At 42.8% G+C, this 27,294-nt stretch overlaps 1 protein-coding gene across 1 annotated transcript in view; it reads left to right on the top strand.

Moving 5' to 3' along the window:
- Window positions 1–27,294, top strand: part of XYLT1 (xylosyltransferase 1) — a 171,246-nt gene that overhangs the window by 125,762 nt on the left and 18,190 nt on the right. The window contains exons 5-8 of the mRNA XM_054391170.1: window positions 10,791–10,871; window positions 21,253–21,469; window positions 23,576–23,752; window positions 25,756–26,018. Of these exons, the coding sequence (XP_054247145.1) occupies window positions 10,791–10,871; window positions 21,253–21,469; window positions 23,576–23,752; window positions 25,756–26,018 (738 nt within the window). The remainder of the gene's footprint in view (window positions 1–10,790; window positions 10,872–21,252; window positions 21,470–23,575; window positions 23,753–25,755; window positions 26,019–27,294) is intronic.

The following is a 27,294-nucleotide window of genomic DNA, read 5'->3' on the forward strand; positions in this document are numbered from 1 at the left end:
GGCCACTTTTTGTCTAGGTTTGTGCTGCAGATTCAACAGGGAGGTGGCAAGAGCCAGTACCAATATTGAGTGACTCAGCTCTACATTGTGGCCTCCTGCTTGCTTTGCCAGCAGTGGGAAGTTGGCTTTAGTTTTCCTTCCACTTGCAAGCTTAGCCTGAACACTTTACATTTCTGTATTGACCTGAAGCACTGGGTAAGCACTGTGGTGTGTGGCAGCAGAGAATGGCTGGTGAGCTTTGCAGAAGACACTGCACCTTAGCACCTGGGAGCATGCCTGCCATGTTTTCCCCTGCGTGGAGCTGGGAGGTGGCCCTGCAAAGTGTGGCTGTGATGGGGCAGGTTCAGCAGTGAGCAGGGAGGAAAGCTTTGACTCCAGTCCTGCAGTGAGTCACTCTTTGGTGTTTTGCCAGGCATGTGCTGATTTTGAAAGTGATGTGGGGAAGATGTGATTGAAGGGCTGTCATTTCCTGATATAGCACATGGGTGATGGGAGAGGGACGACAGAGTGAATCACAGCCCACACAGTCAGAGCAAAAGCAAGTTACATTTCAGAAACTGAGAAATGACCAAAATGTAACATTTAATCTGGAGAAGTGGCTCCTGTATCCAGAAGACCAAAGATTTCTCATGAATCTTAAGTTGCAAGACTTTGCAGCTGATGTGGGAACACACAGCCTGCAATGCTGGGCTTCAAATCCAAGGTGGATCTGCTGAGTAGATCCATGCCTGGCATGCAACCTGGCCTATCCTGATACCTGTGCACATGTCACCCTCACATTGTCCTTCTGCATGTGGTGATGAAGATCCTAGCCCCAGGGTGAGATGTCTCAGGAGCGGAATGCTGTGCACACAGGACAGAGAATCGCATCCCCAGACTGATGGACTCCATGGTCTGCAGGCAAAGTTCTGCAATGATGAGCAGGATGGAGAAGGCAGCAGTGTTAATACTGCTTGTGAATGAGTTTACTTCACATAAAAGTGAGCATTTTACAATTGTAATTACTCAATGAGCAAATATTTTTTTCTTATCACCTGGTACAAATGAAATTTCAGATGCGTTCAGGAATGTATAAATTAGATGAAGTGAATGGTTGCTTTAAATCTATGCTCATATTTAATTTCAATTTCTTCTATTTTACACAAAACTCTTGGTAATTTAATTTTGGGGCCAATAAAAAAAAATTGATGAATATAAAATATGCTGTGGAAAACACACATGGTAAAAACAAACAAAAAGATCCTATTCAGCCCAATATCTAGGGGTTTTTTTGGTGTTTTTTTTTTAACCTAAGTGTCACTAATTTGAGTGATGGAGTTGATCATTTCTGCAGCTCACTCCCCTTGCTTATTTAATCAGTGATTATTGTTTTCATCCAAATGGGATGTATGGTGTAGGCAGCCAAGGTTCTGCATGAATATGCAATGACAGGCAAACACTGAAAAAATGCAAAGCAGAGAACATCATCCTGTGCTAAATAAAATCCCACTGCTTTGATAAACCTAAAAATCTATCATGTTTAGTTTGAATTATTAAACATCCTTGGGTATTAGCAGCTGGTTAGGCAAGCATTTCACTGCTGGTTTTTAGGTACTTTTCAGCAAAGATGTGAAGTGGGTTCAGTTCTTTTCAGGTAGGTTTTTCAGGTCTGTCTTAACTCTTTGTATGGCTGCATCCCTTCAGATGATACCCTGGCATTGACACAGAGATATCTTGCAGTGCTGCATCCCTACAGATGCCACTGACAGGGAGATGGCTTCTGTTTTGAACCATCAGGAGTTTGCATGTTAGCTTGTTAAATGTGGTAGTTTTCTATGTTTACCTCCACACTGATACAGTTGATGGGTAATGGAATGGCTTGCTGTCATAATAACAGTAAAGAAAACTTTGTGAAAAGTAACTTATCTGGGCAAATACATTGCAGCAGCTGTTAGAAATCATGTAGTGACTGGCAGCAGTTACATTTTCTGCCACTCCAAGACATTAATGAATGGGCCTTATGGAAAAAAGTGGTTTCTCAGGAACTTTCCTATGGAGAATTACCTACTATGAAACAAGTAAGCAAGGAAAAACAGAGCAGTTCTCAGAGTGATAGGAAGACAGTGCTGATTTTCATCTACTAACGTGCTGACAACCTAGTTTAACAGCCTCACCAGTCTAGCCTCTAACTGGGAAACACCTCCAAACTTGGGCTAGGATTTCCCATAGCCCATTCCAAGAACACAGAGGCAAGTTTACAGTCTGGCTTACCCTAGTGTGAACTGAGTGCACTGCATTACAGATGCAAAAGCAGAACAGAATGCAGTCTTTTGCATAGGCTTTATCAGCTGCAAAGAGGATAGAATTTTTTTTTTTTGTCAATAACTGAAGGAATTAGAAGAGGGAGGTTGTCTCACTGTTGAGGATACTAAGAACGTTACTATTTTAAGGAACAAAACAATGATTGTCTGCTGCTTTCTTCCATTGTGCACCTCGTAGAGAATGGGCGAAAGTGTGTTTGCCAACATTTCTGTCATGCCACAAGGTTTTTTTCTAGTGAGAGAAAACCTTTATTGTCATAAAGGTTTTGCTAAATAGGAATACACTGAAAAGAGAGAAAATAACACTCAAGACACTGGATTATTTATTTTTTTTTTCCTTGTAGGGTTAAAATTAAGTAAATAACATAAATAAATGTAGCCATTCTGGGCACGAATCCTCTTTAAACATGCATCTCAGTGTCAATAACAATGTGGCTTAAAGCTGTGTAGGTGACCTGTAGGGGTATGCTGCTGTTCCTGCTCTCTGTCAATCATGATGATGGTTTACGTCAACACTCAACTTCCTCATAGATGGGAATGTAAAATATGATAGACCTTTGACAGCATAGTATTAAAATACCCTTTCCACCCTGAATTTTCAGCAGATAGATGTGTTCTTTAGCTTCACGTTCTGCATTCAATCACTTCACACAGTCTTAATAAAAGAAGGTTCCAAATGTTCGGACTTTGGACTCATAGCTGTCATTCACCGAACTGGTGCAGTTTTATGATGAAAATCACAGTTCTTTCCATTTATCCTAACCACAGCTGCCTTGGAAACTTGCTGACTAAAGTGTTAATGGCAGCTATTCGTGGAAGGTCAGCTGAAGTGACTAGGAAGGTTGGCTTCCTTGTACTTCTGAACCCTGTGTGTGACAAGTTTCCCATGAAGTGTTTTGCAGTATGTGCAGGCTCTCTGGCCCCTGCTTGTGCTGGTGTCTCTCTTCCCTCTGTATCATTAACTGGGGAGGAATTCATTTTGAACCAGGGTGATGACTGTTGCTGGCCTGTCTTCTGAAAGTCTGCCATGTGGCATGGAGAGTAAATATGGACAAGAGCAAGTAATTAATTATGCTTCTTAGAGGAGAGCAGAGTTGAGCTGAGCTGTAGAGTTTCTGCTGAGCATCCTGGCCTGGCTCTGACTTACCCCTTACATGCCTGCTAACCACAGCAGGGGTGATAATATTTAACCATTGACTCTACCAGAGAAGAAACATTGAAACAAAAGGTTGCATGTTAGGCATTTTTTTTCTGTTTGTAGATTTGTGTTGGTGAGATCAAAAGCTCAAAAAGGCTGGGGGAGGGGGGGAACTCTAAATGTGCCAGAGCCAAGAGGACAGACAAATTGCTTGTACTGCTGGCATACAGAGTTTGGAGAACAGCAAATATGACAGCTTTTGCAAACAGTTTTCCCAACTTTCTGTGCTTGTGAGGGTTTTTTTTATGCCCATGAACAGAAATTTCCTCCTGAAATGACAAAAGGGGAAATCTGCTTACTCAAGATTGACACCTTAGTGTAGGACAGCCAACTTGTGTTTGGAGGCAAGATACTGCTGAGGAAGCATCAAAACTTTGGATTGCTTATCCAATAGTGCTGAGCAGTTTGCATCAAGCTATAATTTGAAGCGTCCAAACCCCACATTGCTGTATTTTCTCTTCACCAATCTGCATTATTTTAATTTCCAAATAATGGGAATTCCAGCAAGGCTTGATAAAGGATTTTTGCCAGCACTGATGAAAATGAGCTTTCTTCCATACGCGCAATTCGACCTCTCTCGTGAATCTGGAGGGAAAGGAATTTTGCTTTAGAATGTATACCTCTAAGTTTTCTACCCCTTATCTAAACTGGACACATGTCTCTGCCTTTACTTAAAATGTTTGTTGCAAATATGCAATTATAGGCCTTTTTAGCAAAGGTTATCTGGCAGACATTCGAGCTCTGGGCTAGCAAGCTTGAAAAAACTAAATACTAGTGGCGATGTGCTGATCAGTCATAAACTTACGTAGAGAAATAAATAGAAAGTTGTTTAACAAATCAGGGGGAAACATTGCATTCCTTTCTACCTAAATGCCTCTGAGTTAAATGCCTCAGCAGCAGGTTATTTTGGGAATAATTCGTCCTGCATGTAGCTGATCTTCTGTGATTATTTTCATGTGTCCCAGGTTCTCTGCAGTTGGGCATTTGGAAGGGACTTCAGAAGCTTTTGCTATTCACATGGGGGTTTTTTTCAGTGTATTCATTGTTGATAAGCATGCATATAAAACAGGCTTAGAAATTGCATAGAATGAGATTCAGGAAAAGAGAACTACTAGAAATAATGCATTTTAGAATTTTACTCTCAAGTACAATGAGTTTCTTCAAAATTGGGGGTGCAGGGGGGAAGAGCTGCACATGACATGGTCTACAGGATAGTGTTTTTCTTATTTCTTTACTTTTTTATTGCTGCAGTAGAGATGCTCAGAAAAATGCACAGACAAAGGAGTTCCTAAGATGAATGCAGAGGCACTCCTGGGACTGAGGGAATTTTTTTTTTTTTAAAGGTTTTGTAAAGATCAGGTTTTTAAATCTCAAACCATCAGTGAGTCGTGTGACATGTCTGTGGTAGAGATGGACAAATTGAGGTATGAGTGGATTAACCTCTCTGGAAAATCTCCTTAATAAATGTTCTTGTGCATCTAAGAGATCTAAGATTAGTTGAAGCTCTTAATCTTGTGTGTAATCATTGCACGTGCTGCCTCCTAACACATGGATATATAGACCCTTACCTGTAAAACCATTTATGGGCAGAATGGGAAAGTCACATCATTTCAGGGGAGCTCCGAGTGTGCCACAGTGGTTGTGCTGGAGTGTGGTGTGTTGGATCCAGTCCCGGGGAACTGAGATGCTTGTGTTGAAATTGCAGTGTAAACTAATTGGAAATGGAGTTGGTTACTTTATACCTAGCAAATAGCTAAAAAAAAAAAAAAAAAACCACGTCAAAAGCAGCAAGTTAAAAAGTTTTAATGAGTGCATGTGGTGAGTATTTCATTATCATAAAAGCTGTAGGGTTTATTAGCTGATACAAGGCTGGAGTTTTTCATTAGCCAAAGGCGTTTCAGGGTTTCATGGGATATAGCTGGAAAACATTCCAAACAAATGAATATGCTATTTTAAAAGAATAATGAGATGTTGAGGGGTTTTATAAACTCCAAAATTTGCTAAACCAATATCTCTAATTAGATGAAGAAACTCTCTATAGAGGCTTTGCATCAACGGCTGTGCACATAGAAAATGTTTGAAGCATTTACATATCAAATACTGCTGGCAGCGTTTTGGCTGCAGTCCAGAGCTGCAGATAGTTTTAATCACATTTGTTCATTAATCCTTGGTGGAATTCTCTTATATGGTCTCTTTAGGATTTTCATTTAGGCATGTGCTGCTGCTTGTCAGCAGTGGGCTTAGTTATTTATTTATTTATTTATTTTATGAATGCTGTGTGAAGCCTTGAATTACAGCAAGTAGGTTGTGGAGTGGCTCAGAAAGCAGAGGATGCAGTGTATTCTTTTTCTCTCAGAAGATCTCCTTTGTACCCAAGCATTTATGCACCCTCACTAGGAAGAGGTTTATTCAGCAGTGTGACATTTGAAGAAGAGTTTCACTCTTTTGTGACTGTGTTAGTTCTTTTCCATAGGAAACAGAGAGCAGTTGAATGGGAAACGGTAATTGAAAGTGCAGCAAAGAGAATTGTGTTGCTAATAAAATGTCTTGAGAGTCATACAACAGTGGCAGAGCTGCACTGAAGGTAGCTGCATCTCGTGTGATGACTGATCAGTGCCTGTAGCATCACAATGCAGAAAGCTAATGCTTTGAAATCCACAGGTGCCACTGCCCAGATGGCAGCGCTGTCACTGGAGCACAACTCTAATCTCTCAAGTACTCGAGTGAGCTGAGCTGCTGAGGCAATACTTTTCTTCCATTATCTTGTTCCTCTGTTAAACCTGACTTGAAAGACAAAATAAACCATTTAAGACCAGGCTGTTGCAAAATCAGAAGTGTTAACAGTCACCTGGAGCCTTCCAGATGCAGTTGGCCTCTGCAATTGTACCTGTCCTTCTCATTCTTAGGGTAGGCTTCTTTTAGTTGAGCCAGCTTCTCTGAGCAATGCCTGCCATGCTGGTACTTGTTCTGGGATAGATGGCAAGGGCTAAATGGAGCCTTCCCCTTGCTTTGCATTTTTAGATGGCAGAGCTTTTTCTTTCAGCAGTCGGGGTCAGGCTGCTCTGAGCCTCTCCTTGCACTAAATTGCCTTTGAGGAGAGAGGAGTTGGGAGCATCAGTGAGGGTCAGGTTTCACATTCAAGGTCTGAAAGGTGAACACTGCAATGAGAGGGTTTTCCTGTGTTGGTCTGCATTCATGTGGTCAATCACCTTGCTGTGCATTTCCTTCAAGAAGAACTCTTCTAGGCTTTGGATTGTTTTTTTTTCTTTCATTATTATTATTTTCTGATGAATTGTTCTTCTGTTGTATCCCTTTGTTAGGTTCTCACTATGCACACATCTCCACACATGGGCTAACTGGCATGGCAAAAGGGCCAATGCAGATCAGGGTCCCTTACTGTAGCAGGAAGATCTTACCCAGCTTCACTGCCAAGGGCTGCCATGTCCCCAGTAGATTGGGAGTGAAGCTTTCAGAGTGCTCTGGACACTGGACAGGCAGAGTTGGGAATTTGCTATAATTCTTCTCCTTCTTTTGGGTCAATGTCCTTCCTGCCCACCTGCCCTGTGCCTCATGGAGAAGCAGGGCTGTTGGCAGCTGCAGATGCCTGGTCTGAGCTGGTCTGAACATGTGCACTCCTTGTGTAAGAGGGAGAGGGCAGCAAGGCAGGTTATCCCCAGGCTAGGAATAGTTGGAAATCTCCTTCTGCTAGAGGTCTTGCAGCGATGGCACGTCCCAATACTTTGTAATAACATGTTCAGTAAGATTAAATTAATAATTTATTGAAATCAGTGAGCTTAATCATAATTATTGGAATGTATTGAAAGGGTAGCAAAATTGAAGGCACTCAGCTCTTCCACTTCCAAGGCCCCTATGTGCACATCTGCATGTTTAACCAGACAGTAATATTATGCTTAACTCTGAGTAGATGAGTTTGCCCCATAATTCCAGTTTTCTTCTCTGGAATCTCTTTTCTTCTCTAGGGACTCTCTAGAAATAGTTTCTTGGCAAAGAGCTGTCAGGGTTGCTGTGCATCTAGGCTCCGTAGGGCTGTGTCTTCACACATTCACAGTGGTCTTGGGAAAGGAAACTCTAGAGAAGGATACAGATGGAAATACCAAGGCTTTAGGCAGAGAACTTGTAACAGTTTTGTCTTACTTCGTCCAACTCTATATTTGCTTTCAGCATCTTTGCTTCAGAGCACAGTTCTGCTTCAGACCACGTTAGCCACCTCACCCCGTTCTCCCAAATGCTTTTCCCTGGTTTTTTGGTCTGTTCAGCTGCTTTTCTAATACTTGCCTGCCTCTCCAGCACCCCACACCCTGGCAAGGCTACTGCTAGGTTTACTGACACCAGTGTTCACCACAACAAGAGCTACCCCCTCCCTGCACTCACATCCCACTTTGTTGCAGCTACAGGGTCTCATGCAATGGCTAGCACCTTATTGAGGTGACCTCTGTAAAGTTCTGGTGAAGGTGGACTCCCCTATCCCAGCTGGCACTCTTGCCCTTGTTTAACACCAAATCTATGTCAATGAAGTCTAAACCACTTTGTTTCCCCCTAAGTTTTCTTTGCTTGTCATCATCTCACAGACATCCTCCCATGCAGGTGAGCTTTCTTCACACTTGGAGTTCACTGAAAGATTACTTTTTCCCCTTCCTCTCTGCCTGCTGCACATCTGAAAACTGCACACTTTGTCTCATCATCTTTACAGCTCTCGTTGTCCTGCCACGTTGCTCATGGCACAGGTAAGCAGGTGACTTACTCCTCCTCCCTGCTGCCTTACCCTCTGTCTGAGTTAATTACCGAAGGAAATACAAGTGGGAGCTGTCTGGATGCATCCATCAGCTCCAGCCTCACACACCAACTGTGCAAAGACTTTTTCTTCCATCTGTATTCCTACTGTGTGACACAGTAGGGAAACTGATAGGAATGGTGTATGTATATTAGTGTGTTTTAATCAGTAGCATCAAATCCCTATCCCAGTGACTTTTTTTATTTCCTTCTTAGGTAGGAAATACTGAAAATGTTACACTTGCTACTTTCTGTTATACCATGATGATTAGTAAAAGATTTTGTGCCAGATTTATGTGCAGTGAATTATCCCTGAAATTTGTGGAGCTATAGCAGAATTTAATTTGGCAGTGTGGAGTTGATATTGCTCCCACTGATGTCTTCAGCTGAAAATCTCAGCTTTCCGTTGTTTTACTTAGAGGAAAAAAATAGGCCTATCTCTTTAGTATTTCTCAGGCGTGCCAGAGGCATTGTAAATAGCTGATGCCAGAGGCACTGTGGTGGTGTAGAGATGCTGCTGCCACCGTACATGAAGTGTGGCACCATTCTGTGCCAGAAGCATTTAGGAAATAAATCCCTGAAGGCAAAGTTTTCTGAAAGGTGAGGAGGACTTGAGCAAATGCATTAGCATCTATGGCATGTTTAATACCTTTGATTTCCTTTTTAATGTCATGCAGTGGAATAATTCAGAGGTGATGTGCAGCATCCTCATGATATTGGGGCCAGGTGAAGCAGTTTGAATGAAGGCTTAATAGAAACTCAGTGCTCTCCCATGCTGAGCTGAGCACAGAATTGGTTGACTGCATAAATCTAAATGTCAACTAACTAGAAAGTTTTAGCAAATGGAAATGGGCTATTTTATTTCTGTGCTGGCATTACATGAAAAGAAGCATACTTAATTGACAAAGAGTAAAACTCTGTAGAAGTTATTTTGAAAATAAATAAAAGTTGCCACCAATGTTTTTCAGAAGAGGGAGAATGATGATTATTAATTATTCTAAGAGCTAAACATCTTGTGGACGTTTATAAGCATTAGGTGAAAAGTGAGAAGCTTTGAAATGTTTATATGGCAGCCCTGAGTCCAAGTACATTTGGTAGGAACACTTCTGAACAGTGAAATACAGGTTGGTGAGCAATCTAGAAATGAGGATGGTTTTAGTGGTGTGGATTGTTATTTCAGTTGGTTTTTTTTTTTTCTCACTCTTTAAGGAAATTAAAGCTCAAGCACTTCCAAACTTGGTTATATTTCTAAACATCATCTTTGCGTGCCAGCGTTTGCCTAGAAACTCACCCGAAGATGTCAGCCATTGAAACCATTTCATGTGGAAGCATTGCTAAGTAAATTCACTAAATGCCTATTCATCCCAGTAAGATGGGGACTCACTGGAGCAGCAAATGTGAAAATCTGCACAGCTTACTCTACAGAAAGCAGTTTTCTGAGGTTGCCAAATTGAGATGCAGAGTCTGACCCTGGGAGGTATTCCAGCTCACATGAGTGAGCATAGAAGGAGGGTCTCAGGTTCCTACAGCCTGGTCGTTCAGGCTGGTTGATAGGCAGATACTTCATTTGGTCCAGATAAATCAATGAGATCATGCAAACAGTTTACTAGACTGATAAGATTTCCAAGTCGTTGCATCTTGACCCCAGAAGTTAAATGTATTTTGTAGAAGGCTCTGCTTTAACTTGGTTTTCTGTTAGGAGGATACAGCACTACTGACAGCTTTTGGAGCTTTAGTTTTTCTGCCATCAACTCCATTACAGGCCGTTGCTTCAGTGGTGTTACATCTGTAATGTTGTGGGTTTGAATTCAGCTGAGGACCTGATGAAGATCTTTTTAATAAGATTTATTCAGTTTTCCTAAATATGCTGACCTAGGTAAATAGAGAGCATTTTTCCTCCATTGTTGAAGAAATAACAGACCACAAAAGCTGTCAAGCGTAAATACATTCTTGGACATGTCAGCTGAAATTCTGAGAATGCTGGTGTCAGATTGCCAGTCATACTAATTGGAATTAACCTTCTAGATTCCTTTGTTCCTGTTAATTATATTGGCATTTTGACATCCAAATTCTTTTGCTTGGCTTCCTGTCTATTACAAGGATGAAAACAAATAGAATGACAATAGATACTTAACCGAGTTCCCTAGGAAAGATCTAGCAAGGCATGTAAAATGGAACTATCAATGCAGGCAGATCACAACTGGATTTTCGTACTTCCCAGGTGCTGAGCAGTACTACTTCATACAGATTACATTACAAGGCTTAAAACGTGTGCCAAGAGTTGATAGGGAATCTATTAAGATGTAATAAAGCTGTGCCGCTTTCCAAGCGTGCTTTCCTGAGTAAAGAGATGCAGCAGAGTTTAGCAGCAGGGCGGAAGCTTTTTTCAGCAGCTGGCTACTTCAAAGAGGCTGTGGATGGTCCCCAAATGAGAACAAGAAGTATGTGAATTACTCTACACACAGCCATTTTCACAGCATCGTTTGTTCTCTCTCTTGCAGGACAAATGACCAGCTGGTAGCATTCCTGTCCAGATACCGTGATATGAACTTCTTGAAGTCCCACGGGAGGGACAATGCAAGGTAAGTTGGCTCTTTCCTTGGCTTATTTTAACCACAATGCTGAGAGGTTTTTCTTAGTGATGGCTTTCCAGCATTATCCAAGTGAAGAAATCCCTAGTACTGGAAAGAGAAGTGACTGAGGAGGAAAGCCTCCCCTGAGGACAGTTAGTTGTTGGTCCAAAATGGCTTGTCCCCAGAGCTGTTTTGCAAAGATGCGTTTGCAAGGAGGGAGACATGAAACAGGTTGATGCTCGCTCCCTCCTTGGGTGTTGACACAGATAGATGTTTCTGGAGCAAGCTGTAATTGCTCCACACAGCATCACTTCCCTGCTCCAGTTGGCCTCAGCCATAGTGATGACCAAGATCTGCACTAACTGTTGTCCACAGCAAAGCTTTGTGTAAGCAGAGCATCTCTGCAGGGTGTGGGAGCCTGTACTACCATTTGGGAGCATGTGAGAAGGGGTAAGAAAAATGGCAAGGGGGTTATCGTGATCTTATATAGTTTTTAAGTCCTTGGATCAGTGCCACTCTTCACCTACCCTCTGTGAGTCTCAGGGAGAAGAAAATATGCTGTGTTTCCCAGAACATATCACTAACACTGAATGCTTTGTGGTTTAAGGGAGCAACGGTGACCTAACACCATGTTTCCAAAGATTTAAACAACCTCTGCAGGTGAAAGATTTTTCCCACCTGACTGCAGTGGTCCTCTTCCCCCCTTTATTGCTAGTTTTGCTTTTCCTCTTTATTGCTTGTTTTGCTTTTCCTCTTTATTGCTTGTTTTGATTTTCCTCTTTATTGCTAGTTTTGTACCATAACAGCAGTCTTGCAACAGTTCCAGCAACGCCATGTGCTCAGTCCCAGCAGCTTTGCACCTAAAAACACTGTTTTATTCTGCCTGGGTCACCAGGTCATCTCTTTATTGTGGAAAATGTCAACCATACTGCTAGGCTGGGTTCAGATGACGTGCATAGAGAGTGTGACACAGAGTGGCACATGCAGCGCAGAGGGTGTGTAGAAGAATGCTCAGGACTCTCGCACTTGGCTGTTCTTGCTCATGTCACTAGATCTACCAATTCTGTATTCCTATTTAAAGGAAGTCCTCACAAGCATTCATCTTGTGCATGCAGAAATTCTATAGCAGGTAGTACAAAATAATACTGGGAGGAATGATATTTAAATCCAAATCAACAGTTTTCACAGGGGAGTGTCAGAGTGATTGGCAGGCTCAGCTTGAGCTGGCAACAGAGATCCACAGCAGAGTTAAAGTAGAAAAGGGAAGAGAGACAGCCAAGGAAAAGCAGTTGGTCTCTGATGCCTTTTTACTCCTCTGGTGCACCTGATTCTTCTCAAATTCCCTAAGCTGGCTACAGAAAAATAGCTAATGACTTGTGACATGCCTACATCAGGCTGCTTCGAACATCCCAATCTCAGCTGGGTTAGAACAATTTAGATCAGTTGAACCTACTAATCTGGTATTCATTTAATAAGAACACAGCTCATGTGCCACTTGTCCTCCTCTCACAGGAGTACCAACCCAGTTATTAGTTCAGTAGTTCACTTTGTATAAACAACTAAAGACCTTTTAGCCTATTACAACAGGTTGCATTTTGGTCTTTTCTCCTGGATTTCTATCATAAATTCTGCGTGCATCAGGAAACATCACATGGGACACGAGTGCAGATTTGCTGTCCCCATCTGCTGTGGTTGTGTAGCTCCCAAGTCCCATAAGCACTTCCACTGCTGACCACTGGATGAATGGATCCTTTCCCGTCCCCCCTTGGATCCTTTCCCGTCCCCCCTTGGCAGCTCCCCAGACTTTCTATCGGGGACAGAGTAGCTCCCCTCCTCCGGCAGAGGCCAGATGAGTGCAGAGGCAGGAGGCAAGCCAGCAGCTGCAGAAGCCTCTGATGGATATTGGTGTTTGGTAAAAGGTAATTCCTTTGCTGTCAAAAGCTGATCAAAAGGCAGTTCACCCTCTGTTTGTATTGTGGCTGAATTTCCAGCTCTTCTTCCACCTGTTGAGAGAGAAATTGTATCTGGCATGAAAATCTCTAGCCTGATCACTCAGTTTTAGTGTTCCAGTAGCTCAGTCTTGTCTAAACCCACAACCATAGCACCTGCTTTGCCCATCTGGCACACACTTACCAACTGACTTTCATTTTATGCTCAAGGTGTGGAAGCTGTGCCCATGCCAGTGAGGTTTGGCCCTGTAGCTACAATGATGAATCTTCTGGGCTGAAATACCTTGTATAGGCACAGGCAGGTGAGATGAGACTAGAGATCCATATAGGCTGTCACCCCATGTCTCCAGAGGAGCAGAAGGGGAGACAACTAGTGGTGCTTCCTTACAGTGTAGCCTCCTGTGACCTTTGCTTGGGGAATTTCCACAGCCAGACTCGGTGCCTTGCTCATTTAAGAGTAAGAGATGATTATTTTTGTCTATTAATTTTTCCAGTTGCTTTTTAAATTTTGCTGTTTACTTTGCCTTGTCACAGCCCTGTGGAAAAGTAATATTCTGAGGGGTGAATGGTGTTGCCAAGAGCTTAATAAGGTCTAGAAGAGAAGCAACAGCCCCAAGGTTTGATAACAATTATTAAAAAAAAAAAAAAAAGACAGCTTTTGGAAAGGATTTAGGACACAGGCCAGCCTCCAAATTATTGAGCAATAGGAGAAAACTCCCTTGGGACATCCTATCTCAAACAAATTGGAACAGGATTTAAAATGGCTAGTCAAAGCCATGATAAAGAAAAGGACACTGGACTGGACTGACTGTCACCCCACATACAATAATAATTTTGCTGTTCCAAAGTGTTTTTCTCTTGAACAGGTGAACTGTTTAAGAGAACTGAACAGGAGCTCAGCATTTAACATCACTGAAGGCAATAGATAACCCTTGCTGCTACTTTTTATTCTAATTTGTGGGTGACTAATGGCTCCTAAACAGTAAGCTTTTCTGTTTTGTAAACAGCAGGAAAATCTGAACTTTAAGTCATGACAGCCTTCAGATCATACAACAGAGAAATGTTAGAGGTGCCATCTTAAAAGTGCAAAGCTTATGCAGCTCAGTTACAATGTACTTTGCATTCAAGCTGTGTTCACAATCAGTGCATGTTTCACTGCCAAATAAGGAGAGAATCCAGACTTCCTTTCATAGAGGGAAGTTTTCTGTTAGTTATGCCAGAGTCATTAAAAAGTGCATCACTCTGGTTTGCCTTTAGTAGTTTAAGGAAAGGAAATGGACATGAAAATGGCTCCTTGACTCAGCTGGAGAAGCATTCTTTCCTTACAGAGCTGGATGTATGAAACGCAGTGGCTGGAGTCACTGCACAATGCTTGGTGGGCAAGACTTAGATCTCCTGCTCTTTTCAGTGTCTGAGACTATTAAAAGATAAAGAACAATCTGATAGTAATATAAGCTAAAGTTTGGAACACCTGGTTGGATTTGAATGATCTTGAAGGTCTCTCTCAACCAGATATATTCTGTGACTCTGTGCTTTGGTATTTTGGCAGGAGCAGTATCTGGCTGATGTGTTGTAAAATATAAAGATGGTCAGATGTGACATCTCCAGTAACAGGCAGAAAAAATGTGGGGCTGTTTTACAGAAGCTTTGCCACAACTGTCATTTGGGAAATGGTGTAAACCTACTGTGAAGAGTGGATGCTCTTACATCTTAGGGGAATCTGGAGCTCACATCCAAAATAAAAACAGCTAAAGAAAAGGCCATTAGGAGTTTGTTACGTCTTTGAGTTAATGTCTTGGGCTGGTTTTGTTGTGGTTTTGAGAGTTTTGGGGATTGGTTTGGTTTGTTTTAATCCTCATTTGTGCTGTTTGTGGCAGTTGTGTTGTCCCCATTCTGGCTCCTGGGTTCCAGATACTTTCAGAAGTGTTGGCAAATGGTGGTTTTTGGTAAGGAGCATCAGGAGCCCATCCCAATTCTGAGAAGCTGGAGGGACATTAATGGAGCATGCTCCCAAGACCCCCACCCCTTTCGGCCCACTTCTGCTGACACCCATCTGTTCCATCCCCTTTTCAGCCATGCCTTTTCTCCACTGTTTGTTGGCATTCTGTACATTGGGTTTATGGTGCTTTGGCCATTGCTTAGCAGATGGATCACACAGTAAATGCTGTTATATATTGCATTGATGAATTGCCCAGGAAATACCCAAATACTGGGGGAAAAAAATATTCTCCCTGCTGTATGAATATTTTAACCACTTAGCTGCCAGCAGCACTCACCTTGCTGCTCTTGTGAAATATTTGGTGGTTTGTTTGGCACAATTTTCCCTCAACCATACTGTTTTGTTGTTGTTGTTATTTTTGTTTCTGATTTTAAACACTTCAGAAGCTCATGGGCTTAGAAGATCTATTTTTTTGCTTGTGGGTAGTTCAGCCCAACAGCTGCATGTAAACTGTAGTGACTGCAGTGGCAACATGCATCTTCAGTGCAAAGAGACTGCACTTAAAATTATTTTAGACATTAGAGCTAACTTTCAAATGTTCCTTACTGCTTTATGCTAAGCATTAGCAGAGACATAAAGTCTTTACTGCTCCGGCTTGACAATTTGCCTCATTGTAGTGCTTTTATTTCTGCTCAGTTTTGGAAAACTATCCTAAGCTGTCAATGCAAAGAAAACAAAAACATATTTTAGATGATAGGAAGAGGCAGTAAAAACAGCCACAGGTTTTGACATGGGGCCTACCTGAAGCAGCCATAATTTATGTGGTGTATGGGAATTAGGAAGAAGGTGAAAAAGAAATCAGAAATCTTACCACCATCTAAGAACTCTGACCTGCACACTTCATTTTCAGTGGTACATATGCTAACATTTGTGTCCTTTCAGCTGTCCTGAGACACTTGATAAAATAATTATGGTAGGGAACATCCCTTTAAGCTGGACAGCTATTGTTGGCCCTGTTCCACCCAGAGGTCAACAGCCTGATTTGAAAATCTGCCATATATAGAAGTGACTCACACTTGCCCTCAATCACTTGGAAAGTTTGATTCCCCATTGCCTTTTCTTTCTTCAGTCATCTAATATGCAGAGCCTGAGATGCTAAGCACAGTAGAAACACCCAGTGAGATCTTGTCATGGTGGGCAGCCAGGGTGTCCCTTTGCATTGCCTGTGGGCTCTGCAGCAGCTGTGCTCTGCTGGCCTTGGTAGTAGAAGCAGCATGTGCTGTAGCTGCTCCAGCAGTACCATCATGTAGATGATATGGCTTCCAGCTCAGCTGCTCAGGCCCAGCAGTGTTCCTAGGTCAGACACTGCTCACTCGAGTGAGTGTTGGGAAGGAGAGGAGGTGAGGGACGAGAAATCTTCTAGAGAAGACTTAGTGGAGACAAACAGATGGCAAAACGTCAGTTTTCATATTATTGAGTCTGGCTGTGGTGAGTTTGTGCTACATCTCTGCGTGCTGTCATTCAGAGTTTTCTCCTTGTATTGCTTGGTTTGTATAAAAACAAACAAAATCGCATGGGTCGTGGTCTCCCCATCCTCAGAGGAAGCCTTTACATTTTTGCCCTTGTAAAAGCTGTTACAGTGTTTCTTAGAAGATACCATAAGTGAAGAGTGGTGGAAAGAAAGCCACAGGAAAGTCTTCTAGAAGTCCCTCTCCAGCCTCGTTACTCACAAGGGACTGTATGGAGCTGTTGTCAAAACAAGGCATTTCCTAGTAGAGTTATTACTGCAAAAAATAGACTCTGCAAGTTTCCTACAACCAAAAATAGGGTTAGAGATTTTTTTTTTCATATGTTTTTGTTTGTTTTTTGGTTTGGGTTTTTTTGGGACACTTGGAAGAGTTTGGTCCCTGACGTGTACCATCAAAATGCTGAGAAGCATTTAGGCTTTTTAAGATTTGCTCTGAAAGAGAGATTTCCAGAAAGTAGAAAGTAAGATCCACATAACCAGTGGAAGTTAATGATACTTATGAAAGGCTGGACTAGAAGAAACAACCATGAGGAATTTCTTCTAAGCGTAATGCAAAGGTGTGACATGACTAAAGCATTAAATAGATAAACTGAGTAAATTACATATGAAAGAAGCAGAAACAAATTATGTGGAGTATGAGGCACCTATTGTAAAGCTTGAAAAATCTAATTATGTCCATAGAGAGCTGGAATGATCAGACAAATTGAGTGCATTCAGTGCCTTTCAGCAGTGTCTTGTGTGCAATAACCTGAATGCTGTGGACATTTGATGTCTGTGAAGATTCCATTGACTGAGAAGGGCCATGTTTAACATAATATTTCGAGGCAGTCTTGTAACTTGAAAGAGCACTCAGTGTACTGTGCCATTTTTACTACACTGTACATGATCTAAACATTGTCTTGCCCAGTATTTGTCTTTCCCACCAGCTGTCTGCCCTAGACACATGGATGCTTTCTGTGGTTCTGCCACATGGGTGTTTGGTTGTACTTGGGTGACACCTGAACAGTGATTGCTGGCTTTGTTGCTGGGGTAAAACCAACAAGGACAAACTGTCCCAACTCCTTGCTCCAAATGGCAAGCGTGAGTTCTGTGGCTCCAGACTCTCTATGGGTTTGGAAGCTAAAGAGCATGGCACTTTGACACGTGGCTTAATAGCCATGGTGCTCTTAGGGTGAAGGTTGGACTTGATGATCTTAAAAGTCCCTTCCAACCAAAACAATTCAGTGATTCTATGATTCACATGCACACTAAGCATAAAAATGTTGAAACATACATCAGAAATAACTGTGGTAACGTGGACCATGGGAAAATCCTTCCAGTAGAGCTGCTTGGTCTCATGGTGACTTGCAGCCCAGCTCCTAGCATGACAAAAAGAGGTCTTGGGAGGCAGACTACATGATCATATGGAACTTTCTCTGGTGTAGTACAGGCACGTGCCTAAATTTGCAAGGGTTAATTATTTCAGGTATTTTAAATGCTGCTTCACCCTTCATAGAATAGAGTTACTCATGGAAATGGGATAAGTCAGTGCTGTCTCACAGTCTACTGGAAAATCATCACTTAGAGGAGGACAGAATCTCTGGCCCTGCAGCAGGCAGGGAGCGAAACTGCTCTGTGCAGGTCTGGGTTTTATGGACTTGCTTATTACAAAGGATTATTCAGTGACTGGTTTATGGAGATATATTGTAGCCTAGAGATTGCTCACAAATTACTTGCTGCAACTGTCGCACTCAAGATTGTCAAATTACTGTTCTGTGCTTTCTACTTGGTCACCTAAATTGCAAGTTATTGTTTTATGCTTCCCGACTGATTGACTCCAGGAAGTGTTTTCCAAGGTGCCTGTGCAAACACTGCTGGCAAGAGCCTCTCATATTTCTCAGTCGTAAAAATATTTACTTGACTTTTCCCACCAAAATTGGCTGACTTCTTCAAATTTTTGTGTAAAGAGAGTTAAAAGAAAAATAGAGTCAAAGCAATGTGCAGAGTTTGTCCACAGACAGTAAGGAGAACATGGGCATGGTGCTAGAGGAGCTCCACAGATCCTTGCTTTGACATTGACTTTCGACTTGTGATTGTTTCACTGATGTATTCTTTGACTTTTATTTATAGTCTTTTTTTCTGGTGAAGTGAGTAATGATGCTGAGGGCCTGGTAGGTGCACCTGGTTAACAGTGAGATGTCAATAGGAAGCTCGCTAGGCACAAAGCCAGAAATAGGAAACATTTCAGAAGAAACCTTTTCACCTTAAAAATAGATTTTTTGCGTACAAAGTCCATTAAATGGCAAAGTTTCTGATAAGAAACGTTTAGCAATCTGGTAGCCTCTGAGGCATAAGAAAGCTTTATTCATCCAGAGATTTTGGCAAACAGAAAGCAGCAAACTCTCTGTCTTATACACTGCATAAATGTGAGCATTCTGCAGCAGAGGTCTCTCAGAGTTGCTGTGTATGACATGTCACTTGCAGAAAACCATCCAAAAGGGTGATGCTTGACTGTGATATTTTTGCTGGTATTAAGTGACTGTGCAATAATACTTATTAGTAGTTAAAATGCAGCAGAACAAGAGCTGAGCTCTGTGTTTATATTCGTGTTGTAGGAATATGTGCTAAACATCTTACAAATGCTTTCTGTGTTATACAATCCTAGAACCTCATCTGAAATGCATTTATAAATCTTTTAATGCACTACAAAATAAGAGAAGTTCCCTAAGCTGGATGGCAGTCAGGAGCAGTCTGCACGGTTGACTGTGCTCAGTGGGCAGACCACGTGCTGCAAGCACTAGAGTTTTTTTTTAACACAGTATAAAAATAACTGCCTGAAGTGTGGAGAGTGAATGGTGGGGAAGTGCATTCACTTTCTTTCTTATGCACCTTGTGTAGGGTTGCAGGACTGAGATTTGTTGTGAAAATGCTCGTGCTCTCAAGGAATGGCTTATTTCGCTGCACGTGCCAAGATCCACTTGTCCAGGCCATTAGCTCAAAGAAGTCCTAGGACTGTGGACATGTACAAAAAGAGGAGCCCAAGAACTGTGCTGGAAATTGTGAGGCTGAGAGTGCAGATTTGCTGGGACCTTCTCATCTTGAATGTGGCCATGCTCTTCTATTGCCAGTTTCAGACAGTAAAGCTGAAGTTGTGTAACTGAGCTTTCTGGTGCTGGGTAAACCCTGTCCTGTTATGTAGGCAAGGGAAGTTGTGAGGGGTTTTGAAATGGTCAGGTGGTGGGTTTGATTTGGGGCTTTCCATTTCAGTCAAAGAACCTTCTACAAAAAAGTGAGAATAGAGAGTGATAAATTAGTGGAGATAGCAGTTGAAAGAAATTATTTCATGGAAAAGGACTTTATGTTCCTATTTAAACATGGTCAATAAAATTCCATTATTTTCTTAAAATAATTAACTCAAATGAGCATTTAGTTTTTGAGGGAAATAAATAAATGACCAAACTTTCAGGCACATTAATATTTGATTTGGAGATAACTGCATAAATATTGAATTTGAAGATTACATTCCAGAGCACTGCATTAAAATTGCAAGACTTTTCTATTATCCTTCATAATGGAACATGAAATTAGAAACTTGTTCATGGAAAGAAGAATTTCCTCTACACATTTTCTGCAGGGTTGTGTTAACAGAGGAGCTCTTCTTCTCACACTGTGAGAAGAGACCCAGCTATCAGTAGGACATAGACCCTGAAGTCATTTATGGGCCTTTTGAAAATTAATATGCACCATTTGATAATTGCCTCTCTGCTCTTTGATTGGTATAGAACAAAACTGTAACCAGGGATTTAGCCCTTGGGGTTAACACTCACATTTCCAGATGCAGCAGTCCAGAAAGCTTTGAAGTGGTTTCTTGGCTTTCATTTCTTTTCTCCATCCTTCAGTTACATGTGTTTGAGGACCACTAAAATCCCTTCTTCCTTATCCCAAAATGCTTCTGAAAACACTACTGTGTAGCTCTATCTTGCTAAGGAAGGAAACCCAGGTCTTACAGTCCTCCTCACTTGAAGTGCTACAGCTCCTGTTAGATTGCTGCTCTTGTACCCAGGGAGATGGGTGGCCTTGTAGTGGGTGCTAGTTAGTCCAGCAGCCTGGGTAGCTAGTGTTTGTTATTGCTCAGATGATGTATTCAACACAGCAACTCACCGTTACTAACAGCACTCAGCCCCCCTTGCAAAGGCATCTGCTAATTCATGGCTGCCCTGCTTCCCTTTCTGGGAAAGAGTTCTGAAAATGGAATGACACAGTCTCGTCCTGGATCACACAGTCTCAAAACATCTGTGGGCATCCAGTCCAAACTGTTTGCAAACATAGGTTGATTTCCAGCTCTTTTTTTCCTTCCCATATTGGTTTCAATTAATTTCCTTAACTTTACAGTTCTGCAGTTGCTCCTCTTATTCATGGTTCAGCAATAACAAAACATTGTTCCCTATAGACTAGAAAATGGAGCAGACATTCATTCTGCAGCAGACAGCAATGCAGTTGTATTTCTCCTGGATTAACTGTACCCTGATAGAAAAATTTGTGGCATAGTAACCTAGAAGAAAATTGACCATTTTGCCTTTATGTGTGGTTTGCTATTTTTCAAAAGCTGTGCATTTATGGAGAGGCAGAAGTTGTGTTTACTTCCTGTTCATGTTTGGTTCTTCTGCAGTGGTTCGTTAAGAGTTAACAGACACTGTGGATTTTCATGCCTTGCATGTCAGCTCTGTACCTTGCACAGTTCTGCCTTGGGACAACAGAAGGTGTAAATGATGTTTGAAAGCAATCTGTTGATCTTTGTCACTATAACTGAATGTAAAACTGATTCATCATTTATTAACCCTCTCTACATTATTTATGACTAGAAAAGAAATATAAACAAGTGACCTTTTTATCCTTTTTTTTTTTTTTTTTGAGAAAGTAGCTTCATCGTTTATAGAGGTGGTGGTGATAACAAAGGAAAAATTAACATTTCATGGCTGCTTTCTATTCCCCCAGATTTATCAGAAAGCAAGGCCTGGATCGGCTGTTCCTGGAATGTGACACCCACATGTGGCGCCTGGGAGACCGGAAGATCCCAGAAGGAATTGCAGTTGATGGAGGGTCAGATTGGTTTCTCCTGAACAGGAAGTTTGTGGAGTATGTCACTTTTTCTACTGATGATTTGGTAACAAAGATGAAGAGGTTTTACTCTTACACGTTACTTCCTGCTGAGGTACGTGAGTTTGAAGCATTCCCTCTCTGTGTCCAAAGCTGCAATGTTTGTGCATTTCCCAAAGGTCACTGAACTCAGAGGGGCTTTTGCCTGGTTTTGTTGGGCATTGGATCACCCCACAGTGGGTAATGAAAACTTTACTCCCATGAGGAGTAGGCCCTTTAGTGTTAGAACCACTTTTGCAGTTGCTTTGTTGCTTTTTTGTTTGTGGGACTTCCTTGCCATGAGTGGCTTTGTTTTATACTTTTAAGCCTATTAATCTATTACTGAACAACAAAAATCCAGCTGCCCTTTGCTTGCAAATTGTTCCTTCACAAAGCCTTTGAAGGCTATTAGAGATGGCGAATTGTCTTCATAAGTAGCTTTCCTCACTATTATCCAGCCCTTTGCTTCAAAAATAAAACCCCTACAAACAAAGGTTTATTGTTCCATTCAAAACTCTGCTAGAAGGCATAGTCACAAATCATTTAGATCACTCAGGAAGGGCTCTGGCTACAAGTGATGCAGAAGGGGAGTGCACACCAAGATGGGCTTTTGTCTAGCATGCAGCAGTGTGTCAGTGCAGCACCTCCAAAGAAAGCACAGAGCCTGGCAGCTGCTCAGGCTGTACTACACCTGCCTCAGCAGGTACATTGCTCCTCTGCCTCCTCAGGCTCTGCTCCCAGGGTGTGTAGTGTGCAGGCATCCTGAGGAAGACCCTAATGGCTGTCTTTAAAATGATAACTTTGTTCCTCACTAGTGGCCCCAGAACGTTCTCAGGGATTGATGAGACTCATCTTGCAACTCCAGGCTTATTAGCTTGCAGTGGAGCACAGCCACTGTCATCTTTTGATAGGGGTTTATTATTCTGCACACATGTTGAATAATCTTGCTTTAATCCCATTTCTGTTAAAAATCACCTTTTCTCTCAACTCTGATAACCTTTTCATCCATTATCTAGGAGAAATTTCTGCATCATTATAAAAGGACACAGGGCAATGGGTAATTGGGTAGGGTTTTTTTTTCCCCTCTCGCTTGAATGAGGATGGATGCCTTTATGGGTTTAACCAAACAGTTCAAGCATAAAATCCATATTCACTGGGCTGTCATTTAACATTAAAAAGGGTAGGGGGATTATTTGGGGGCCAGCCATGCTAATGTTATGCTGGTTATTTATAGGCCTTACTATTGCTGATTTTAAAGAGGAGTCACTGCTGCAAAAATCCTCTCTTACAGGGCTAGATTTGATCATATTCTACAGCTTCTTGCTACAAGGTTTTCATTGCAAGATATGTAGCTGGTTTCTTGAAATCACCCTGCCTTCACTGACCTGCTAACCTGCTGTATCAGTCCCTATTACACATGATGTATGTAATAGCTGATATTATGATGTTATAATTAGGATAGCCCAATAGGAAATCTTTGCTGCCTTGAGTCAGCAAATAAAGACTCATGATTTCAGATGTAATTGCAGGAGCCAGAATGCCCTTCTCGTGCCTGGGGTGAACTGTGTGCTTCAGAAAAAGGCCATTCAACTAGCGATGCATTTGGGAGTGCTGGGGCTAGAGGCAGCCACAGAAGAGCTGTCTGAGACTATTTTTCATAGTAACCAGGGTGATAGTAAAGGTTTGAGAATTGTCTTAGGAAACAATTTGAGATATGTCATTGACAAAGTACTCAGGGAAAATAGTCCTAAATGTGCTGGACTGACCAGAGAGTAACTTACAGAAGGCAAATAATGAGGATTTCTTAGAATTGCTCTTATAGCTGAGATAAAAATCAAATAATTGCTGGCACTGGTGCCTTTCTGGGAGTCCTTTGGGCTCCCAATACCCAAAGATGCTTATTGCAGAAGCACAACTATTGTGTCAGGTTATTGTAGCAAGGCCTCGACTGTATGTTATTGCAGTTTGGCTGTGTCTGTTGGGTGCTGTGAGTTCTCCATCCTCTGTGGAGTGCATACATAGAAAATGCTTCTCACATATGGCAGAACAACAGACTTTGTGAATTCTGTCATTTTGAAAGAAAGTCAGTCACCTGCATTAGCTTCAGGCCCACGGGCTTAAGGGAAGGAGAAAATGAAGTCTGAGGAGCAGAATGTACTGATGAGCTCTGTCTTTCTTGCAGTCCTTCTTTCACACTGTTCTGGAGAACAGCCCATACTGTGAGTCCATGGTGGACAACAACCTGCGCATCACAAACTGGAACCGTAAACTGGGTTGCAAGTGTCAGTACAAGCACATTGTTGACTGGTGTGGCTGCTCACCTAATGACTTCAAACCAGCAGACTTCCACCGATTCCAGGTAACTGAATCAGTCCCTTCTCTGATAGCCACGAAGAAACTCTTCCCCTCTGTATTGTGGAGCCACCCGACTGCAGCAAGGACTGGGAAGCTTTTACCCCGTCAGGCATGGTGGAGAAAGAGGTGTGAAGAGGAAGCTCTGCTCTTCATTTCAGGAGAATGAAAGATTGGTGGTTCTGTGTTTTGGCCCTTTATTCTCCTGAAATGAAGAGCAGAGCTTCCTCCTCACACCTCTTTCTCCACCATGCCTGATGGGGCAGAAGCTTCCCTTCCCAGTCCCTGCTGCAGTCAGGTGGCTCTGCACTGTGAGGTCAGGCCACAAAGCAGCATTTTGGACCTGTGGCACTGGTAGATTTGCTGTTCCAGAAAGGAGGAAAGCTTGGCATGTCTCTCACTCTGTTATTTCTTGATAACTTGTGAATTTATTGCAAAGGGTTTTTTTCCGAAGTTCCGCCTCAGGTGCTTTTGTGATTTCACCAAGCTTCTGGCTTTCATTGTTAAGCAATGTTTTTTGTCTTTGAAAAAAGTTTAGAAGTTAACTACAGTGTCTGCTAGAGGCTTGCATAGCATGAGGCTAATCAGTTTTTGTGACTGTGTTAATCAACATGATTATATTTAAGTTTATCTCTTGGTTTTGGGGACTGCCTTAAAAAATTTAAGCAGTTTGATCAAGGCATACTTGGGAGCAAATCCTTGAGCTCAAGGGTACACTTGGTCTCAAGACTGTATCTGGCCTGTGTTATCTTCTATTAAGAATGAACAACCACTTGTTTCAAGGTCACCAGATTTGCAATTCTGTCCCTGCAGCTCCTCAGGGTTCCCTGCATAAAGCATGTTTGTTCAGGCTTTGTGTGGGATGAGGAATGTGTTACCCTACAGCACAAAAATGACGACTCCTCCAAAACAGAGATCTTTTCTTTGTTGTAATGTGCTGCCTACCAGGCACAGTTAAGTCAGTATCACAGGCACTCAACAAAAAGAGCAAATGAGACATTATCTAAGAGAGGGTCTGCTGCCCCAAACACCAATCCCAGGAAAGTCTCCAGCAGAATAAATAGCAAATCTTCAGAAAGCCCTGCCAGGCTGCAGAGGCTGATCTGCTCCAGGCTGGGGAAAAAAATCCCACAGTGACGTTTCTCAGAAAACAATCAGGTAAACTGAGCTGTGAGGGAAAGCTCAGAATTAGAATAGATGTAAAGGCAGCTTCTGACACTTGCCTGATGAGAGAGCTCCTCAGAATGAACACAAGGCACCAGAAGGCTTGCTCACAGTTCCCACGGAGACACAAAGCAAGCTGCAGAAGAGGAGATCAGAGCCCCCAGCATGTGCCATCTCAGAGTAAAACTGAGCACCCTCAAACGAATCTTTCAACCATCTGGGGTACTTGTGAACTCCTTGGTACCTCAGAACCTGTATCCTCAAACATGAGCAAGGCAAAACAAAGGCATTTTACAAGCTGTTGGTAGTTGAGGAACATATAAACTGGTGATACACCCAAGATCGTGTCGAGTGCAGGGTGAAAAATCAGTACAGGACCACTGAGAAACCTCAGTGACAGATGGCACCTCTCCTAGAGTTTTCTTACCATGTCACAGCAGCAAATTTACACATCCACAATGCTGCTCTGCCTCTTCTTAGCCCCTGTACCACAGGACGCTTTGCTCCCTGCCTGACTACTGGAACTGTGTGCCACTGCTGTGCCAGCTCCAGGCTAACATGGTGGGTCAGAGAATGTTCCCCACCCCTCTGGCACTTGGAGAGCCTCCAAGAGCAAGGCAGTGGAGGGTGGCCATGGGTGCCAAGGGGTTGGCACTGTACATTTTCATGAAGTGATCTCGTAGCTTCGATCTGAATCTCAACAAGAGATGGTCACAAACGTGAGTCACCTTTGCCTGTGGGGTGAACCAGTCCATATCCTCAACTCCAACCCAGTGCTAAGGACGAAACATCACGGTGGGAAACGGGAGCTCACTCCGGTGTCTTTTCCTTTTTGTATCACCACAGCAGACAGCCAGGCCAACCTTCTTTGCCCGCAAATTTGAGGCTGTGGTGAACCAAGAGATAATTGCCCAGCTGGACTACTACCTGTACGGCAACTACCCGTCGGGCACGCCCGGCCTGCGCTCCTACTGGGAGAACGTGTTCGATGAGCCCGACGGTGTGCACAGCCTCAGCGACGTGGCCCTCACCATGTACCACGCCTTCGCCCGCCTGGGCCTGCGCAGAGCCGAGACCTCCTTCCACGCTGCTGGCGACAACAGCTGCCGGTTAGTCTCAGCCTGTCTTGCTGCTTCGGGGTGCTGAATTCAGGGGACACAGCCTGGGCTGCCAAGTGCTGGTGGAGGTTTGTTGGCTTCACAGAACGGTCTGGGTTGGAAACGACCTCCTAGTCCAGCCCCCTCTGCAGTCAGCAGGGCATCCTCAGCTAGATCAGGCTGCCCAGAGCCTTGTCAAGCCTCACCTTGAGTATCTCCAAGGATGGGGCTCCAATCACCTCCCTGGCCAACCTGTTCCAGTGTTCCACTACCCTCATGGTGCAGAACCTGTTCCTAACATCCAATCTAAATCTCCTCTAGTTTGAAGCCATTGCTCCTCATCCTATCACTGCAGGCCTTTGGAAACAGTCTCTCTCCGTCCTTCTCATAGGCCTCCTTCAGGTACTGGAAGGTTGCTATTAAGTCTCCCCAGAACCTTCTCTTCTCCAGGCTGAACACCCCCAGCTCCCTCAGCCTGTCCTCACAACAGAAGTGCTCCAACCTCCTGATCATTCTTGTGGCTCTCTTCTGGAGCTGCAGGCTGGGCTGGCTGGAGCACACTGTAACAAACAGGGCCAGGCAGCTGCAAGTGCACAGTGATAATTTCCAGGAGTATTTAGCCCCATAATAAAGCATTGGTTATTCAGGGCTGACATTATGTGACCTGTTGGCTGCACTTTTAAAGAGCTCCTCTCCAGCCTGATGAAGACTGACAGGATCCCGTTGGGCAGTGCTACCTCCACTGCTGCATTTTCTTGATTAATTCCATCAAGTCTATTATACCCTCAGCTCCTAAACCTTCTGTGTGATCACAGCAGAGGTCATGTTCACCTCTGTTATGCTTACCAAAAGCAAAGCACAGGATTTCAGAGTGAAGCTGAACACAGTCAAGTTCATGGTTCTAGCTTGTTTCTTCCTGTGGTTGCATACATGGAGTACAGAGAACTACTTGCTCAAGCTCAGTTTGCCTGCTTGGTACAGCTGTCTGTGCTAAAAGTGTGGCAACTGGTGGGACCCATTAGCATCAAACAAATAAAATGTGTGTATAAATAGAGGGAGCGAGCAAATACAGTTCTCTTTCAAATATATTCCTTAAAGGGAGACCACCCTATATTCTAGATTCCTTTTTCAGTCTAAAAGGGATGTGAAGAAAGAATTCCTAGAGTTAGACTTGCACAGAAAAGGCACCCTTCCTGGTAGATGTTGTCTGCCTGCAAACATCTGAAGCTGTTTATGTTCAAAGCAGAAAATGTTTGTCTTTTAAAATCTTACTTCACAGTATCTTAAT

The sequence above is a fragment of the Indicator indicator genome, chromosome 22 (assembly GCF_027791375.1).
Source record: "Indicator indicator isolate 239-I01 chromosome 22, UM_Iind_1.1, whole genome shotgun sequence".
Taxonomy (NCBI): domain Eukaryota; kingdom Metazoa; phylum Chordata; class Aves; order Piciformes; family Indicatoridae; genus Indicator; species Indicator indicator.